Source organism: Haliotis asinina, chromosome 15 (genome assembly GCF_037392515.1).
Source record: "Haliotis asinina isolate JCU_RB_2024 chromosome 15, JCU_Hal_asi_v2, whole genome shotgun sequence".
In the NCBI taxonomy this organism is placed as follows: Eukaryota; Metazoa; Mollusca; class Gastropoda; order Lepetellida; family Haliotidae; genus Haliotis; species Haliotis asinina.
In genome coordinates this window covers 41,994,539-42,014,924 of record NC_090294.1, presented here as the reverse complement: position 1 = coordinate 42,014,924, position 20,386 = coordinate 41,994,539, and the positions used below count along the sequence as shown (strand labels likewise).

Sequence of the window (20,386 nt, the reverse complement as noted above, 5' to 3'; positions counted from 1 at the left end):
GTGATATCAAAGGAAGAGCCCCACCTTCTATTTGCCACAGAGGGGCAACTCCCCCAACTTTCATATGCTCAGCATTGCTGTATAGATGGTACATTCAAGATTGTCAAGGATACATTTTATCAATTGATTCTGTTCATGCTTTTCTGAAAGTTGAAAAGCAAATGAAGATGGTACCTCTCCTCTTTGCTGTGAAGCTGGACTACATCAAGGTGTTTCACCAGCTGCTGGAGTGCCTGCCCAATCATCATCATGGATTTTGTGTCTGACACCTAGCTTGCTCTAGGTGTCGGTCTCCCAGGTTGGAGGCTACAAGCATGTGTTTTCCACTTCACTCCATTTGGAGGAAATGCCAAGAGTTGGGATTTCAGGTACATGAAATACCAATATGTGATTGAATTTCCAATGGCAAAAATTGTTGTAAATCGCAAGAATTTTATATAGCAAAGATTATGGTAATGAAACTGTTACACAAGGAGTCACATGACGCTTGAATTCTTATAATATGCCTATTTAATGGAGGAATCATACAGGACCAATCAGGGAGTGCATAAATTCATAAAGAAAGATCTCATGTCAGATCAGTCTTCCTGAACCTAGTGCAAAAGGCTGCCACCAATGGTCTCTGTGCAAGTACTTTGGCAGACAGTGGATGGCCAGCTGCACATTCCCTATCAGCAGCTTGTCTGTCTTCTGGTGACTTGATATCATATCATGTCACATAGCATGGTATGGCATAGAAATCTAATGAACAGTAGGAATGGGGAGCGGACTTTTGGTCTGTACAAACTCATCCCTGCTCTACATGTGGAGGCGAGGCAGGTGAATCTCCAAGACTTTTGTATGATGGTAAACTGGAAGTGTACACAAGAAGAACAGCCATCAGGACCCAGGAGGAGGTTTTTGCTACCTGGAGGCTCTTTAAGAATGGAGACATTTGCCCAATGGAACTGCTGTGTTTGTGTTAGAGGCTGACAGGACCAGCCGAGTGTGAACGTTGAATGAGACCTCTTGAAATGAAATGCAATGAAACAGAACTAGGGCATGAAAAGAATTTATTGTGTATATGTGTTTTTGTGTAATATTTTAGTTTCTTACTGGTGCGTTGTGGTACCATTTTTAGAGACATTATATTTATCATAATCATAAATGGGAAGTGCTTTGATACTGAAATTCGGCATTCGAATCCCCAATCCTAAATCCCCAATCCCCAATCCCGAGTCCGTTTCTGACTTCATGTTGCTCAGGTCGACGCCGGACTTCACACAGCCCGTGCTACAGTGGGCTGGTTCTGGCGCAGGAACATCTGAACCACTTTAAATAAAAACGACAACTCTATCTATGTTTGGTTCCGTTGGTACCCAATATCACCCAGCTAAAACAAGCCCAATGAACTGAAATGTAAGCACAGTGATTAGCTGTGAAATTGATTACCCTTATAAAAATATATTCTTTTGCAAATATCTTAGCTTTTTAGAACTGCATTAACTAAACCTGTCGATAGCGCACGTAGAATCTCCAAACCATACCCGTAAATCGCCTGTGAAAGAGCAAAACTGGAAATATTGAATTTGGTCCCACGCCGCTTTTTGTATGGGAAATAGGAGAGCCGTGATGCAAACATGTGCACTTGCCAGTATTTGAATCTCTCACCATCCATGGCATAACCCTTATTAAAACCTTTACGCGTCAACACAATTACGTTAGCTATGTTCTTTGTACTTTCAATAACACGATATATATTTGTCATGATTTTATAAACAGTGCCTTGATTTAAAGATTTAATTACTCTGAATTATTTTCATCAAACTTCGCAATCATTACGCGCGTTCTGGCTGGCTTGTCATTTAACATGCATCCAGACGGGGTGAGTCTTCTTGGAAGTTACGGAAAGGGGCGAGTGGTGACGAATGTCGACAAACCGAAATTCCCAAAAAATCAGGGCTTTCTTGTGTGAGTTAGTCAGTCAGTCAAAATACTCCAGCATCATGACACAGGTTTTTCTACATGGACACGCTGTATGTTATCACTTTAGTACATTATTTGTTACACATTCAGATTCCCACTTGGCAAAATTAAGCATTTTTGAGTGATTGGTTATGACTGCACCCCACTTTTAACAATATTCCAACAACATCACGACAGAGGACTAGTCACCGCTTTAACAAGTTAGGCTATCCTATCGTCCTATGTGATGAACTACTGTAAAATTATTGTCCTGCGAGGATACGTAAGTCCCAAAACGTTCAAATAAATTATAACTTTCCACGCTTTAACTGTAGAATACATGTTCTTTTAATGTATGGCTAGATTTCCTGAACTGAAGGTACGACTGAAGGGATGGTGTAAATCTAGCTAGACTCCATGCAGAAAGCAAATGTACTGCATGTCCCAATGTATGGTGATCTACTTTCAGTTGTTGGTAATATGTAGTCTGGTTATACCTTGTATTGTGATCTATAGCTTAACACTTTTAGATATAATTACTAGTTTTAAATTGGATTCTGTGATAATCTAGGTATTTTTTCTGTCCTTTGTTGACAGTTTTTACAACTTACCATTAATTACTATGCATAAAATTAATTGTTCTTGTCACTATATGGCTGAAATATTGCGGATGTGACGATAACTTATCTCACACACTCATCGTCCTATGTATTTATGAACGCTTGAGGTGCATCTAAGTGGATGAGCACCAATATTCTGCAACCTATTTGAGTTTCTGCGTGTTGGATCGGATTTTATGCAGTTCATTATTGTTCCATTATCTAATTGTACCTGTTGCTGTATTAATTTGAAGTGTAAATAAGTTTATCTGTTGTTCAGTTACTCTTATCTAAATATGAATAAACATGTCACAAGAACCGTATTTTCCTACAATACCTTTGTTTGATGCAATCTTACCGACGCACATAAAACGCTTAGAATATATAACGTATTTTTTCATTCTTTTCATGGAAGCTGATCACAATACCCATTGTGCGAGATACGTGCATTTTAACAATGCATCTATTCCTGAGAGTTAACCTACAAATTGTATCATTACTACTGCCTACAACCTAGGGGCGGTGGGGAAGCACAGTGGATAAAGCGTTCGCTCTTCACACCGAAAACTCGGGTTCGATGAGTGAAGCCCATTCCTGGTGTTATGTTTGATGGACAAAAGCGGGTTAAAACCATACTCAGTGATTCTAGGTCGTCTTAACGGTACATCTCAGTTATGTTACTTACCATAATATTATATCCGTATAAATGCTATGCTTATTATTGAGAACTGCCGATGATTTATATCATTCTTAAATGGGAGTTGCCTATAAATTATGTAATTATTTCTGCGGTGGGGCAGCCAGGTGGTACGGCTCTTGTTTGATTCCGCTTGATTCCCCACATGGGTACAATATATAGAGCCCATGTCCAGTGTCCCCCGTCATGATATTGCAGGAATATCGCCAAAAGCAGCGTAAATTAAATTCACTCATAACTGTGGAGCCCATGTTCGGCTTAGCCTCTGAATATATATAATTTTGATAGTACAAACAAACCCATTTTAATTGAAAAGGAGACCCAGAGAGAACAGAGATTCGAAACCTGAACCTGAGGAAATCATGACTTGCTTCATGTAAGGCTTTAGCACTGCTGAGAAGGGTTGGCATTAGGCAAAATTATGTGGTTCAGTGACTGTGAGAGAGACCATATGTCCCCCGCCATGACAGGAATATTGCCAAAATCGGCGTGAACTAAATTCTCTCACAATCATAACGTTTTTAGTTTATAACTGTACACTATGACCAAGCGTTGCCCATAGTAGTTATTTTTACTTTATGGTCGGTATGCGCTCCTACGGACGGAAACAATGTCTATTTTTGTGTTGAATACCGTCAACGCGGAAGTCATAGAAGGTAACTGGTTCATTTGAATATGATATAAAATCGCTCACATTGCTGTCTGGTCAAATGGGCTTCCGTGTACATTAGTGTATTTGAAAACGTGGTCTTTTGTGTCACCGTTAATCTTATTTACTGCGTGCAGTGACGTCTGAACAGTACTTTACAGATTTTGGGGTAGTGCTGTTCTTTCTAAACACTTATTCCCTTTGTGTGACCTTTCCTCTCTTGTTTATATACTGAACAGCAAAAACAACGCGAAAACATGAAATCTCATAAACGTAAACTTTCATGGTTATGTCTTCTATTCAAACACTTGACAAAGGACCAGGGTTGCGTTTCTTTTGCTGTTCAGTATAGATAGTACATGCTCTGTGAAAACACTTGTGCCAACGCAGATGACCTTGTTCTCTCTATTTGTACCTGCACCCACTGTATATTGCCCATCTTTTCTATAAACCTTGAATGAGTGAGTTAATATTAAGAGTCACATCGGCAATGTTTCCGTCATATCGTGACGAGAACAATTTTACATTGATACAGAATAAATGTGTATTATAAAACCTGTCGTGACAGGACAGTAAAGCATCGAGACTATCTCAGTTAGATTTAATACTAGAAACTAGAATGTAAAGCTGAAACTAATCGCCCTATTTGAACAATACATGCATATAAAGATATAAACAGTCACAGAATGCCAACAACCTATGAACTTTGATGGAGGGAAAGCTGTCACTCACTTTCTACCATACCTAACATACATGACGTCACCATACCTACCGTACATGACGTCACCATGCCTAACATGTATTACGCCACCATACCTAACTTACATGACGTCACCATACCTAACATACCTGACGTCACCATACCTACCGTACATGACGTCACCATACCTAACATGTATCACGTCACCATACCTAACATACCTGACGTCACCATACCTAACATGTATTACGTCACCATACCTAATATACATGACGTCACCATACCTAACATACATGACGTCACCATACCTAACATACATGACGTCACCATACCTAACATGTATCACGTCACCATACCTAACATACCTGACGTCACCATACCTAACATGTATTACGTCACCATACCTAACATACATGACGTCACCATACCTACCGTACATGACGTCACTCTCTCTAATCATCCCCATTGACTCATGGTATCAGTCTTCCTAAGTAGTATATTTATACGTATCATCTATAGCCGTTTGCCTCTTTTTATATCAGAGTTTTTAAAAGACAGGTAGTTTCAAGTCCGAGTAGGTTCTAGCCTGTCTGATCATTATAATCAGGATCAGGGTGTACCTCAGGGCAGTATTTTGTCTGTCACTTTATTTTGTATTAAGATCAAAAGTTTATCCAAGGTTTTAAATGATTCAATTGATGGATCACTTTTTGTTGATGATTTTAATATTACTGTCGTGGTGAAAATATGCGTACTATTGAACGACAATTACAGTTGTGTTTAAATAAAATAAATCAATGGTGTCTTGAAAACGGCTTAAAAGTTTCTAAATCTAAAAAATATTGTATGCATTTGTGTAGAACATATTAACCGCATAAGGACCCTGAATTATCTTTAAATGGCCCATAAAAGTTGTAAAGGAGGCCACGTTCTTGGGTTTAATTTTCGATTCTCATTTAACGTTCTTACCCCATATTAAATCCCTTAAAGCTAAATGCCTGAAGGCACTAGATTTCTTGAAAGTCATTTCTAACTCAAAGTGGGGAGGGGATCAAACTACCCTCTTACACCTATGTCGTTCACTGGTCCGTTCAAAACTCGATTGTGGCTCCATCGTATATGGTGGAGCCTGCAAAAGCAACCTTAAACTTCTTGATTCTGTCCACCATCAAGGCTTAAGACTTTGTCTTGGGTCTTTTAGAACTTCACCTATTGACAGTCTTTATGTTGAGGCTGATGAACCATCTCTTAAACAACGTCGTATAAAATTATCCTTACAATACATTACTAAATTATACTCTAATGAATCTAACCCTGCATAACCTAACTGTGTGTTCAATTCACTTTATGGTGATTTCTACGATAAGAAGTCTTCTTTTGTTCCGCCTCTAGGCCAGAGAATAAAACCATTTCTTTCTTCGGACGGCACTGAGCTTGAAAACATAGCGCCCTCCCGTCTTCTATCTTCTCCTCCTTGGCAGTTGGTCAGGCCACAAGTCGACCTAACATTAACTTCATTTCAAAAATCAGAAACTAATGAATTACAATATAAACAAGAATATCATCAATTAAAAAACAAATGTAACAATTACAAACCCTTATTTACAGATGGTTCCAAGGACGGTGGCGCAGTAGCTTGTTACACTGTCACTGGAACCAGAACAATATCTTCTAAAATTCCAGATAACAGCTCTATTTTTACGGCAGAAGCAAACGCCATATTATCAGCTCTCAAATATATTCAAAGACACCCTAAACATAAGCAGTATATAATCTATTTCGACTCTCTCTCTAGCCTTCAGGCTATTAAAATATTTCTTGCAAACATCCACTTTTAATAGAAATTATTGAATTGTATAATGATCTTGATACAGCCCAATACGATGCAAAAGAAGTGGGACACCCAAGGTATAAATAATTTACATGAAATAAAACGGTATATTGGTTATACCTACTTGGGCTGTCAGTCCAGAGGTCATCATGCGACGATGTCGTATTGGCCATACAAGATATACACATGCATACCTATTGAAAGGTGAGAATCCTCCGTTTTGTATCCCTTGTGATGAGAGAACCACGGTCAAGCATATCCTGTTTGACTGTGTTGAATTCTCCATCATAAGGGGTAAATATTTCAATGTAAAACCACTTTCGGATTTTTTAACACAGTTAATACTCATTTAATTACTGGATTTTTAAATAAATTGATTTCATAACTGAATTGTGATTAAGATGTGCTGTAGATAGTTCCATTTTAATTAATGGTAGTTTATATTAGTAACTTGAATTCTTAGTGACTGGACCCTCAAAGGGGGTTGAAGTATCGTGAAATTATTGTCCTCCTGAGAGGGTACGTAAGTCCAAACACGTTCCAGATACGTTTAGACTTCCACTGTTTTTAATCGGAGTATATGTGTATTTTTAATTTGTGGTTAGATGTGACTAAATTGCTAACATGTGAAGGGATGTAAATGCAGCTAGGGTCCATGCAGGAAGCAAAGGTACTGTAAGTCCCCATGGTCCCTAGTATGGTGATCTACCTTCAGTTGTTGGTAATCTATAGCCTGTGTTTATAGTGTATTGTCCGAATAGTGATATTAGTTTTAACTTTCCACACTAGTTTTAATTCCATTTGTGATATTCTAGTCGTTTAACAGTCCTACGTTGACAGTATTTTTTATGATATACATATATTCCATTTCAATGTTAAATGTTCTCGTCACGATACGGCTGCAATATTGCCGATGTGACGTTAAATTTTAACTCACTCACTCACGTATCACCTGTACATATTCTTGTTCATACATATCACTCGTAACGTCACTCTGTCTACCAATACTTATCACAAAAGGCGTCACTCTTTTTACTAGTCTCTATCACGTATGCAGTCACTTTTTCTGATAATCCCCATCACACTTGACGTCTCCCTGTCTACCAGCCCCTATCACTCGTGACGTCTCTCTCTCTACCAGTTCCTATCACTCGTGATGTCTCTCTTTCTGCCAGTCACTATCACTCGTGACGTCTCTCTTTCTACCAGTCCCTATAACTCATGACGTCTCTCTTTTTACCGGTCCCAATCAGTCGTCTCAATTTCTACCAGTCTCTATCACTGATGACGTGTCTCTTTCTACCAGTCTCTATCACTGATGACGTGTCTCTTTCTACCAGTCTCTATCACTGATGACGTGTCTCTTTCTACCAGTCCCTATAACTCATGACGTCTCTCTTTTTACCGGTCCCAATCAGTCATCTCAATTTCTACCAGTGTCTATCACTGATGACGTGTCTCTTTCTACCGGTGACTATCATTCATGGCGTCTCTCTTTCTACCAGTCCCTATCATTCATGACGTTTCTCTTTTCTATCAGTATCTATCATTCATGACGTCTCTCTTTCTACCAGTCCCTATCACTCGTGACGTCTCCCTCTCTACCAGCATCTATCATTCATAACGTCTCTCTTTCTACCAGTATCTATCATTCATGACGTCTCTCTTTCTACCAGTATCTATCACCCATGCCGCCTTCCTTTCTACCAGTCCCCATCGCCTGTGACATCATTTTGTCTATCCCTGTTACTTATATCTCATCTACTCTCAAAATTCTCTTTACACCGATAACAGCGTTACAATAAGGCGGTTTGATTTTACACAGTCGTTTCACACACTTTTAATGCAGTCGTTAACAGTATTATATCCACGTGCTCTCCAACTAGTTGAACATGTATATCTATGATATACCGTTATCTTTGTTGTCCCTTGAGGTATCTCAATAGTCAAGTGTCACCCGATGGATATCAGTCCCAGCAGGTACATGGAGACACAAAAGCTCACACGTGCATGCAGTAATCTAAGTGGAATAATCTTGAACGAGACGTCAAGCCTACAATGTGACTACTGTTCAACACACAACATGGCTGGAATACTGGCATTGTGACTAATACTGTCATAGATGCCATCCGCTGTACATTCAATGCCTTGTACCCTACCTCCTGTACACGATACCTACCCCTTAAACCCTACGCCCTATGCCTTACACCTTATTCCCTGCGTCTTGGACCTCATACCTCACGCCCTAAACCCTATGCTTTACACCCTTTGTCCTTTACCCTACGTCCTGTAAAGTACACCCCATATCTACGCCCTATACTCTACACCCTATACTCTACACCCTGTACCCTACGCCCTATACTCTACATCCTATACTCTACACCCTGTACCCTACGCCCTATACTCTACATCCTATACTCTACACTCTGTACCCTACACCCTATACTCTACACCCTGTACCCTACGCCCTATACTCTACATCCTATACTCTACACTCTATACTCTGCACCCTGTACCCTACACTTTACATCCTATACTCTACATCCTATACTCTACACCCTGTACCCTACACCCTATACTCTACACCCTGTACCCTACGCCCTATACTCTACATCCTATACTCTACACTCTATACTCTGCACCCTGTACCCTACACTCTACATCCTATACTCTACACTCTATACTCTGCACCCTATACCCTACGCCCTATACTCTATACCCTATACTGCACACCCTATACCCTAACCCTATCTATGTTCAACGCCCTATACCACACCCGCTATACCCTATATACTGTAACCTGTACCTTGATTTCACAAACAGACCCTATGTTCATGTTGTTGATAACTGGATTGTGTGATCAACACTCCTTACAGACCGTGCCTTATAGTTGGAATAGGCGGCTTAAACTAAACTCACTCACACGCTCACTTTATTTCACAAAATGTACAATGGGAGACACTGTTTACCTTATTCGCGTATTATGTATTTAAATCGAGTGCAGCTGGACATAAATACGCTGAGGGATCTATACAGTGTCAGTCATGTATGTTGGCAAACGGCCAGCAAACACCTTTTACTTCCTGGTTTACTTCGCGGTATACCGTTGTATTGAATCCTCTTGAGGTGGATCTATCCTAAGGGGTTTATCACACGTTTGTTTATGCAGCTCTTCCATACAAGGTGTACCACCCCACGGAGGAGGACCAGGGTTCTGTTTGTGATGTGTAAGGAAGGTGAGACTGTCATTTACCCATTGACGAGATCAACTTCAAATCATGTCACGTGTCATGATGGACGATATTTACATAAGTTTGGCTTATGCTTGTCACACGTAAGGCGCATAACATGAACGTAAAATCATATCATAGCTAAAGTAGGTTAGAGACATATAGTCATTTATAACTGAGGGGTACACAAAGCCCGCGGTCTGGACTACCAGTTATCCAGTCGGGTCAGTACTTCTCTACAGTCACTGTCGCGGCTGGCAGACTCTAAGGGTGTGGGTTCGAATCCCAGACTCAACCCACCAAAAGTACAAGATTCGCATTTTAATAAGAAATATAATCCCAAATTGATGATATGTTACATTTGATCACTTTCTGAATGGCATTGCCTATGAAAGGTAAGTGAATATCGAGTTTCTTTGCAAATAAGTTTCTAAAAGGGTAATTTTGCTTATTGGGACCATGCAATTATATCGAGATATCCGGATATCCGAAATATCGAGACATCTGCATCGAGTCGAGTTAAAGGATGATAAATTATGAAGGATTTTGCCGGGAACGAGATGTTGTATTGAGACAACCGAGATATTGTGGCGCAACCCGGTCGCCAATCGGAATAACCCGGACACTCGTCGGGACACTGTTGATGTCGAGAGCCTGGGAGACACATGCACGTTCGTGTCATCTCAGATAAAGTGTTAGTTTTATGCTGCGGGTATAACAATATCGAGTTATCAGATTACGACACAACGTCGTGGTTCCTAGTATCGTAATCTACCTACAGTTGCTGGTTATCTATAGCCCGTATTATATATTGTTATGTCCAAATAGTGCTACTACTTTTGACTTTCCACACTAGTTTTCATTGCAGGATGGTGCTGCTAGTTGTTTTATTGTCCGTTGATGATAGGATTATATAATTTTATAATATGTACACATTTCATTTCAATTTCAAATATGTTCTTGTCACGATGTGGCTGAAATATTGCCGATGTGACGTTAAATAATACCACACTCGCTCACTCATTCACTCACTCGCTCACACGACACAGCAGTGGTCGACTGTATATTCATTTAACGTGTAAGGAAGGTGAAACTGACACGAGGTATTGTTCACCTGCTTCGACATCCATTTGCTGGTCGACGTACCCTCTTTGGTCCTGCATGTTACCTTTCACCTGCTGGTGATATATATAGCCCGTGTTTTATCTTGTCTTGTCCAAATGGTTCTATCAGTTTTACCGTTCCACACTAGTTTTATCTATACACCTGGAAATTAATCAAGCAACACCCCAATTTTTTCTATTGGAGCAACTTTGAAGTGTTCTGACAATCAAAATATGCCGGGTTGATATAGTTTGACACTTTTTTATTCAACAGACGATCTCTGACAAACAACTTAAAGGGAAAAAGTATCAAGACTTTGCTTTATTGCAACGAAATCCAAATTCTTAAAACTGTCTTAAATTCATGAAAAAATGGACACAATTTACTATTCATCCACAGACGTTGTTGTCAGGTGTATTAACACAAATGTCACATGGAAAGAAAGAACAGTCATCTGAGAGTCTGCACACCGACTTTCATCAATATCTAGTGTGTCCTCCCTGCGCACGCACCACCGATTCCAGACGCCTCCTCATTCCTTGGATGAGTCTCCGGATCTGATTCTGGGGGATCCTGTTCCACTCCTCATGCAGGGCAGCCGTCAATTCGTTGAGATTATGGACTGGTGGGTCTCTCTGCCTCACACGACGGCCAATAAAGTCCCACAAATGTTCAATGGGGTTGAGGTCAGGGCTCATGGCAGGCCATGGAATTCTGTCAATTGCATTTTGCCGCAAAAAATCATTTACAGCATGCGCCCTGTGAGGTCTAGCATTGTCGTCCATAAATATGGGTCTCGTTGCCAGAGGATGGTTCTCAAAATGAGGTACCACAGCCCTGTCAAGAACCTCCTGTTGGTAACGAACACCGTTAAGGTTGCCACGGATGGTAATGATATCCAACTTGCAGTTCATGGAAATGCACCCCCATACCATAACGGAACCTCCCCCAAAGGCCACAGTCTCCTGGATGTTCCGTGGAGCCATTGCTGTGTTCCTCTGCCTCCAGACCCGAGTACGACCGTCCACCATGTGCAGCAAGAACCGGCTCTCATCTGAGAAATGGACCTTCCTCCAAGAGGCAATGTTCCAGTGCAAACGGTCATTACACCAGGCCAGTCGGGCTGCCTTATGGGCTGGAGACAGTCTGGGTCGCTTGATTGGCCTCCTTGCCCGGTATCCTGCAGCTTTCAGACGATTCCGAACAGTCCTGTTCGAGATGGGTCTCCCTGGAAGCCACTCCTGTCTCAACCGAGAGCTCGAGTCGAAGGACCTGCGCCGTACAAGTCTCAGTAAAGCTCTGTCCTCCCGGACTGTGGTCTTCCTGGGTCTTCCTGGTCTAGGCAGGTCTTTAACTTCATTAGTGGCCCGGTATTTTTTCAAAAGTTTTGAAATTATGGAATGATGTCGTCCGATTTGAGTCCCGATTTGTCTTAGAGACATACCAGCATTCCTCATGCCGATTATTTGCCAACGAGTGGCCTCTGATAATTTCCTACGTGCCATGACATTGAAATGAATGAAAAACCGAATGCAATCGACAACCTGCGCTTGTAAACACCCCAGGGAAAAAGTGCATTTTTCGAAAGTTGAGGTTAAAGCAATGCACGTGCGCTGTGCAAGCTTCACGCGCGTCATATCAACCCATGAAAAGCTCATGCTGTATGTCAATACATCAAAATTGAATAATCAATCATCAAAATTACTTCGTTAAACTTTGTTAAGTTTTTATGTGTCTTTGAATTTGGTGTTGCTTAATTAATTTCCATATGTATATAACTGTGATATTCTAGTTGTTTTAGTGTCCTTTGACGACAGTTTTTTTTCTTATAATATGCACATATCCCACTTCAAATTTCCCAATATCCCAATTTCAGATCTGTTCTCGTCACGATATGGCTGAAATATTGCCGATGTGACGTGAAATATTAACTCACTCACTCACTCACCTGCATGTTACCCTCGCCCTATGTAGACCGGTGAACAACGAATAATAATGATAATAATGATGATAATTATAACTGGCCTTTATTAGATTAGATTTCCTGCTCCAAGCTCACAATCTGATCATTTCTTACCCCGGATAACCGAAGCTGTGTTAGGCGTTAGATGGTTAATAGACTTTTTAATAGATTGCTTTCTGCTGGGTAAGACAAACGTGAAACCACGTGCTTTGTTGTGGGCAGGACTGAAGTTCTAGAAACTCTCACCAGCCAAGGACTCTGCACCCAAATTTATTTAACTTCAACTGGTTTGAGACTGAGCTCTATGCACAGGCCTACACACCACTAATTTGACACCTGATAAGGTTACCGGTAAACCTAATGTATTCGTAGTTTGATCACAGTCAGGCATTTATCAATCGCAGATGACAGCAAAAAGAAATTACGAGGCATTGCCCACGGGTCTATTTCATTCGGAAAATACTATGTGCCCGGGGAACGGTGCCTTGCATAAATAATTCGGGATAAAAAAATGCGGTTGTATTTTTCAAACGCTGCGACAACAGTTCGGCAATCAGTCGGGGAAATATACCTCACATGTAAGCGATCTCATTGAAAAAATGTATACGTAAGGCTGCATAAAAATAATGTTTCTCAGGGACATTTTTTTCAAAAGTGACGAGAGCGGTAGGACTTCATCTTTAATTTTTTATAGAAGAAAAGTGACGAGGGAGGAATGCATTTTTTCTCAGAAATACAGCTTGGGACGTTTAGCACCCGTTAATGAGTTGTAGATTTAGTCACACTCGTTCTTACAGACACTTTTTCTTGTAGTGGACAAATGGATGATCGGCACTCGGTCAAATCAAAGCTATTTTTTTATATGGCAATGATGTTTGATGGTGACGTTAGATGATGAAGTTAAATGGCGATGTTGGATGGTAATATTAGATGGTGATGTTGGACAGTGATCTTCGTGCTGGATAGAAATACTGGATAGTGATGTTAGGTGGTGATATTTGATGGTGATGTTTGACGGTGATGTTTGATGGTGACGTTAGATGGTGATGTTTGATGGTGACGTTAGATGGTGACCCTAGATGGTGATGTTTGATGGTGACGTTAGATGGTGACGTTGGATGGTGATGGCGGATGGTAATATCAGAAGGTGATGTTTGATGGTATTGTTTGATGGTGATGCTAGATGGTGATGGTGGATGGTAATATTAGATGGTGATGTTTGATGGTGACGTTAGGTGGTGATGATCAGTGGTGATGGTGATGATGGATGGAAATGCTGGATGGTGATGTTAGGTGGCGATATTTGATGGTGATGTTGGATTGTGATGTTTCACGGTAATGTTTGATGGTGATGTTAGATGGTGGTGTTGGATGGTGATGCTTGACTGTGATGTTGGATAGTGAGGCTAGGCGGTGATGCTGGATGGTGATCCTGGATGGAAATGCTGGATGGTGATGCTTTGCGCTGAGAGTTCTGATGTGTCGTCTTGCAATTTGGGTGATTTTGGACCGTTCCGTTGTAGAAAAGACAATGTTAAAGCTACTCCTTTATTTAGCACATCACTTGACATGAAGGGGTGAAGACGTCCTGTGATGTTGAGAAGGGCTGTATCCTCCCTCACTCGTGGTCGACCAGAACGCTGACGGCATTTAAAGTCGTCAAATTGCAAATATTTTCTGGTCGGTCGGCCGGCCGGTCTTCAATGAATGACAACCAATGTGTGTTGTTACAGTCCTCAATGATATATACCCGTGAAGGACAGGGTGAGAATTGATCTTCAGTGACCCATGTTTGTCGTAAGAGGCGACTAATGGGATCGGGTTGACCAAGTTGACTTGGTTAACACACGTCATCATATCCCAATACGATGCTGTTGATCACTATATTGTCTGGATGAGGGGATGCGGTAAACCCAGCTAGCATCCACGCAGGTAGCAAACGCACTGTAAGACCCTATGGTCCCTAGTGTGGTGATCTACCTTCAGTTGTTGGCAGTCTATAGCCCATTTTTATATTATATTGTCCTCATTAATTAGACTGTTTTATATTTAATTACTAGTCTGAAATGGATATCTGTGATATACCAGTAGATTTACTGTTCTTCGTCAACAGGGATTTAGTTTCTAATTTTCTTGATCTACAGTGTAATTTTCACTTGTTCTCATCACGATGGCTGCAATATTGCCGATGTGACAATAAATATTAACTCACTGACTGATTGCCGCACATGTGTATCTGAAATCAATATACACTAAACAACAAAACATTCGTTACCTTCCCACCGCTATGAAGTACTTAAAAGCTATCAAAGATATGTTAGACGTTATCAGTTTACAAGAAAACTAAACGACACAGTGCTTTGCAGATCACGAAAAGAATTTCTCAAATTAATTCATATTTAGGTATTATTTCAGTCTTTTAAAACATTTTTTTGCTGATTTGCATTGGTGAAAGCATGTACAACGTGTCTTTGGTATAGTAAAAGATGTTTAAACACCTAATTGAAATTATCCTTGTTAACACGTTTTGCTTGCAAAGTAACATTTCCCATTTTCTGTTTACACAGAATATCAATATCAGTCGCTAAAACGTAGCAATACTCAAGCAGTATTTAGAGCAGTTTCACGTATAGAATGATCCTGGCGGAATAAGGAGTTTAAGTGCATGGTATAGTAAGACCTACATGCGAGTACCCGGCTTTCGTGACACTACTCAACGTGTTTTAAAAATGCTACGACCCATCATTCATGTGTTGACGGAAGAGTTCCGAGTGAAAAGATAATCAGTTCTCGTACATGTTTTAAATGCAACATCAGAACATTGATGTAAAAAAATATCCTATCAATGTCTTCTTTTGTGTCTTCAACACTGATTGCATCTGAATGAGGAAGTCGATGTAAATTATGCATCAGCGCCCATGTCACCTTGACCTCTGTGTCTTCTGTCTGCGCACACCCTGTATCATCATGTATATATACTGATCTGATAAATGCATTCGGGTCAACAAGATTATTTTTATTTTCAGGTTTGTTTGTCATCTGCTCTTAAGAAAGTAGAGTCTCCGCTGCATATATATATAGGCGACATTTCCATGAAGATGACAGGCTGCATGATCTGATTATGGACAAAGAAAAAGGTCAGTGCTGTCCCCACAACACAATTTTACAGTCCTTGGCCCCGTTTCACAAAGCTATCGTAAGCCTGTGATCTTGTTACCATTTTCCTAAAATTCATACCTCGTATACTGTAACATAGGAGGTACGAACGCTAGGAGAAAAGTTACGAGTCTTTGCCTTACGAGAGTTTTGTGAAACGGGCCCCTGACCCGTCTACGGGGTAGTGGGCGAGTCATGTTTAGCTTCACACAATGACGCCACATCGTGACGAGAACAATTTAATGTATGTATATATTAAACTAAAAAAATCGAAGGAAGTAAAAGTACTTGACCATCACAGCTCTAAATTTAAAACTAGTACTCTATCATAAAAATAAATTACCAGAGGAAACAGTACAACATAAAAATTGTTCAATAGATCGCCAACAACTGATGGTAGGTCACCTTAACCTTATTAGGGACCAGTGTCATTGCTACTTGCACGGACCCTAGCTGGATTTACATCATTGCTTCAGCCGCTGGAGATTGTAGTCAAATTTAGAAATAATTACCAATCACAAAAAATCTGCGCTTAAAATCCTGGAAAGTTTTCAATTTTCGTTTTAATGTTTCGGGACTAAAGGACTCGTCTCAGGAATGCACCTCCTTTGACAATTATGACAAGTCGGACTGTTTGTTTCTTTTTTAGTAGTATAGGGAATGATTGTTCTGGACCACTTTCAAGAAATGTCTCTACAAAGCCTTATTTACTAAATAAGGCTTTGGTTGGGCCATTAGCTCTTGCTACTATTACCCCTACTACAAAAAAGTTGGCGGCAATTACTGTGCCTTGGTAGGAGGTAACACTGTGCCGTACGGTACGATCAATAATTCTTCTCTTACAAATCCCCTACCCGGCCCATCCCTCAAGTAGTACAAGTTAGGTTCGTCGGTTTTCATATCCACTTTATCTATGTTGTAAGTTTTGACTGACCATATAGGATCGGTGGCCCGCTTACGGCTATCGCCCTCGTGTTCCCCTATGTTATGTTTATATCGATGAAACAGTTTAACGTGAACCGCCTACGATCTCTTTGGTGTTCATAATAAAGGCTTGTTGGGCTTTTTGTATCCCCTGTTCTATGTACTTTTTTTTCTCGTCCTCGCTGATAGCAGACTTACGAGACTTGGATCGAATATCTTGTTTCATTCCGTTATATTTTTTGAGTTCAGATAGGATTGAACGAAACTCCTCTTCTGAGATCTTACTATCAGAGAGTGCCGTGGAAATTCGCTCACTCACTGTGTTGAGCTTTGCTTCGGCCAGAACCCTGATCTCGTCGTGTTTCAATGCCTTACGATTAAGTCTGCGTGATACTAACTTAAGCGCCAACCCTACCAACCCTGTCACCCCAGCCGTTATTTCAATACCTAGCACTATAGGTGCAGCCACGATGGTAGCCAACAACCCAACACCTGCCGCCCCTAGTCCCATGCTGGTTGCCATAAGGGTAGTGTCAGCCCCGTCCACGATATTGAAAGCTCTATTGTACTTTTTACATAGTGCTTTCCGCGTGTCACGGTCTTGTTCTAGTTGGCGTTTCACATCACATAACTGCCTCAAGCGGAACCCATCTACGGTTTCCAGCGTCTTCGCTACTTCTTCTACGACTGGGTACAGACCCATCCTATAATATATATTATGAAAGATATTTTAATTGGGTTTCAGTTAATAGTCTATAAATGAATTTGAAGTCTACAAGATCTATCTTATCAGTCAGGGTAATAGGTGAGAGGCTAATATACCTTTCTGTTGTAATATAAACCCCACTGAGGTTTATTAAGCGGTTTATAGGGCCCCCGTAGGAATCCTGTTGTATAACAATACGACAATATTGACCATGGTGTTCATCAAACCAGTGTATTGACACCCCGGGTAAAACTTGGTGTACTCGTGAGGTGTTTTCATCGTCTGAATACAATAAGACTTCTATGATGAGTGTGAAAGGGGCTGATATGCTAGGAAGATATCTGCTATAACCACTATTGCTAAATGTTAATTTATTTTTTCCTACAGACTTTAACTTATGTTTTTCGATACCAACAGTTATCATGTATGATTTACTCTCTGGAATGAAATCCGCGGGCCAGATACCGTTGTTCCTAATCTTAGAGATCAATACATCTTCGCTTAATGTGATATAAGGTGAAGCGAGTGTTAAGTTGATCAACCATTTGGGCTCTTTAAAATCTAATAACAACACCCGTCTGTACACGTTGTCTTTGAAGTGCAGGATATATAATTCATCTTCCTCACCAGGCTGATCGAATCCCTCCGTATCTCCCAGGTCGTTAAGTGTAGTGTTGGGATGATGACTGGTCATTATTATATTATTACGATATAATTTCCAACTGGTTTTCTGATAATAATTCAGGGGTTAACTTCATACCCATGAAGTGTATGTTGTCAGGCAGGAAGATATTGGTTAGTGATATCTTATTTTCCACGATCACGTTGACCCCCTGCAGACTGGTCTTGGAGTCGACACCCACCCGCACGTAAACGTTGCAAACTTGATACTGGTGTCGTTTCACCCACCCGAGTTTGATCCCCTTCACGATCTCGACATCATTCCCCGATGGTTCCCCTAGGTAGACTTTGATGATCAGTGTTGAGTTTGCCGGTAGATCCTCTAGTATAGTGACCACACCTTCGAATTCAGACACCAACTGCAATTTCACGTTTTGTATGGCTGGTTTACTCGATAGCATGTGGGCTGCTATAGTGTTGACTGGGCTGACGACTATGCTACGTCTCTGAGTTGGGACGTAAGCCACGAGCAGGGTTCCATTGTTCACGACTTTGTTTAGGTGGTTGTCTTTGTTATCAGTGAACACGTAGGGGGAGACGAGTCTAATATTGATAAACCAGTTGTTATCGGGTAACAACACCCACTTGTCATCTTCGGTGAAGACGAGCATATATGGTTTGTTTTGGACGACGGTAGTGCTCTCAACATCGTCTAAGTCGAACAGTTTACCACCGAACGATGGGTATATTACCCAATTATTATCACCGGTGTTGACAAGGGTGTACTTAGTGTTGACTGTTGCTCTTGTGGTATCTACTATATCACTTAGGGTTCCACCGGAGGGGATTTCAACGCGTTTGTAAATGTTGTTTTTCAGTTGCAAGGCGTACGATTTACCATCTACTCCGGGAGCGTCGAAACCGCGCGTGTCTCCAAGGTCGGAGATCCCGATATTGACGCATTTTTTCACTCCGGGCCCTTGTGCGCTGGTCATGTTACATGAAGCGTTAAGCTGAGGTATCCTATATTTACAGGATTATGATTTATATCTAACACCGATATTGTCAACTCAGGTATGTTGCCCTGGGTTAATCTCTTATACTGCCGTGGTGAAAACGACTCGGTTCTACCGTCGTTGAATTTCTCAGTTTTCACCGGCACTGCTCTCAGTATAGTGGAAGGGTGGCCTCCTTGAATGTTGTACGTTGTGCTCACCTGATCGAGATGAATGTACAGCTCTCGGTACGGTACTAGATCGGGTAACTTCGTGCCTGTGACGGTTGTTGTTGGTTTTATCTCGTCAGGAGACATACCGAGTATCCTCGCTAATGGTCGGCCTAGCCTCAATGAGGTTCTTCCATTGTTGATTAACACCACTGTACCGTTTGAGTCGTTCATCTTGAGTTCGGCTCCCAGGGGTTTGAAGACCTCGTCGTTTAGAGAGCACACGCTGTAGTAGCCGTCAGTTATCTGGCTGTGAGTTCCACTAACGAACAGCTTATTGTTGCTGATATTAATGTTAGTCCATTGCGGTAGGTAGGTGATATCGCAGAGTGCGACTTCGAGTTGACCTGACGTGTTATCGATCGCGTGCGTCAGCTGAACGGCCTCACCGCTCGTTATTCCTGGAAGTGTTATGTACATATTACATATATATTTATTATATAATAGTTTTAAAATGTATTCCCCTGGTGTGTTTTACCCTAAACTGGACGTAGATTTCTCCCCCATGAAGATCGTGGTTGCTCCTGAGTTGTATTTCAATGCCCAGCTTTTAGATGTGTTCGATAAGTATAAGCTTTCGGTGACTAACATCAAGGCAGTCCACGCTTGGTTCAACAACCCTATGCAGTTCTGGCAGAATCAATTAAACTTTGCCGTGTGGTGCGCTACAACGGGGTGTGGTGTGACATTGACCGACACTCGGCGTGGACCGCTGAGTCAGTCTGTGTTCAAGTTCCACGTGTACTACCAGGTCAGACGTATCCTTAAAGAGATCAGCGCCCCCCTCCCACAGGACAAAGCGTGGGACGCAACAAACAACCCGTACGATAGACGGGTCTACGAACGTATTTGTAATGAATTCGAAATAAATCCGAAGACGGATTGGCGTTTGCCGGGGCCGAACCACGGGTTGGGTATTCCTTACAGCGATGGGCTCTCAGTAAAAGCATTTAAGAAAGATTTACTAACAAACTTTATGAAACGAAAAATGTTTAGTCCTGAGAATTTTTTCCGTGAATTAGATGAAATTGTTCCTA

The 20,386-nt window shown here is 41.1% G+C and overlaps 1 protein-coding gene across 1 annotated transcript in view; it reads left to right on the top strand.

Moving 5' to 3' along the window:
- The first annotated feature begins 9,458 nt into the window (after positions 1 to 9,458).
- LOC137265466 (uncharacterized) overlaps positions 9,459 to 20,386 on the top strand; it is a 29,205-nt gene continuing 18,277 nt past the window's right edge. The window contains exons 1-2 of the mRNA XM_067800868.1: positions 9,459 to 9,656; positions 15,744 to 15,854. Of these exons, the coding sequence (XP_067656969.1) occupies positions 15,839 to 15,854 (16 nt within the window). The 5' untranslated portion in view covers positions 9,459 to 9,656; positions 15,744 to 15,838. The remainder of the gene's footprint in view (positions 9,657 to 15,743; positions 15,855 to 20,386) is intronic.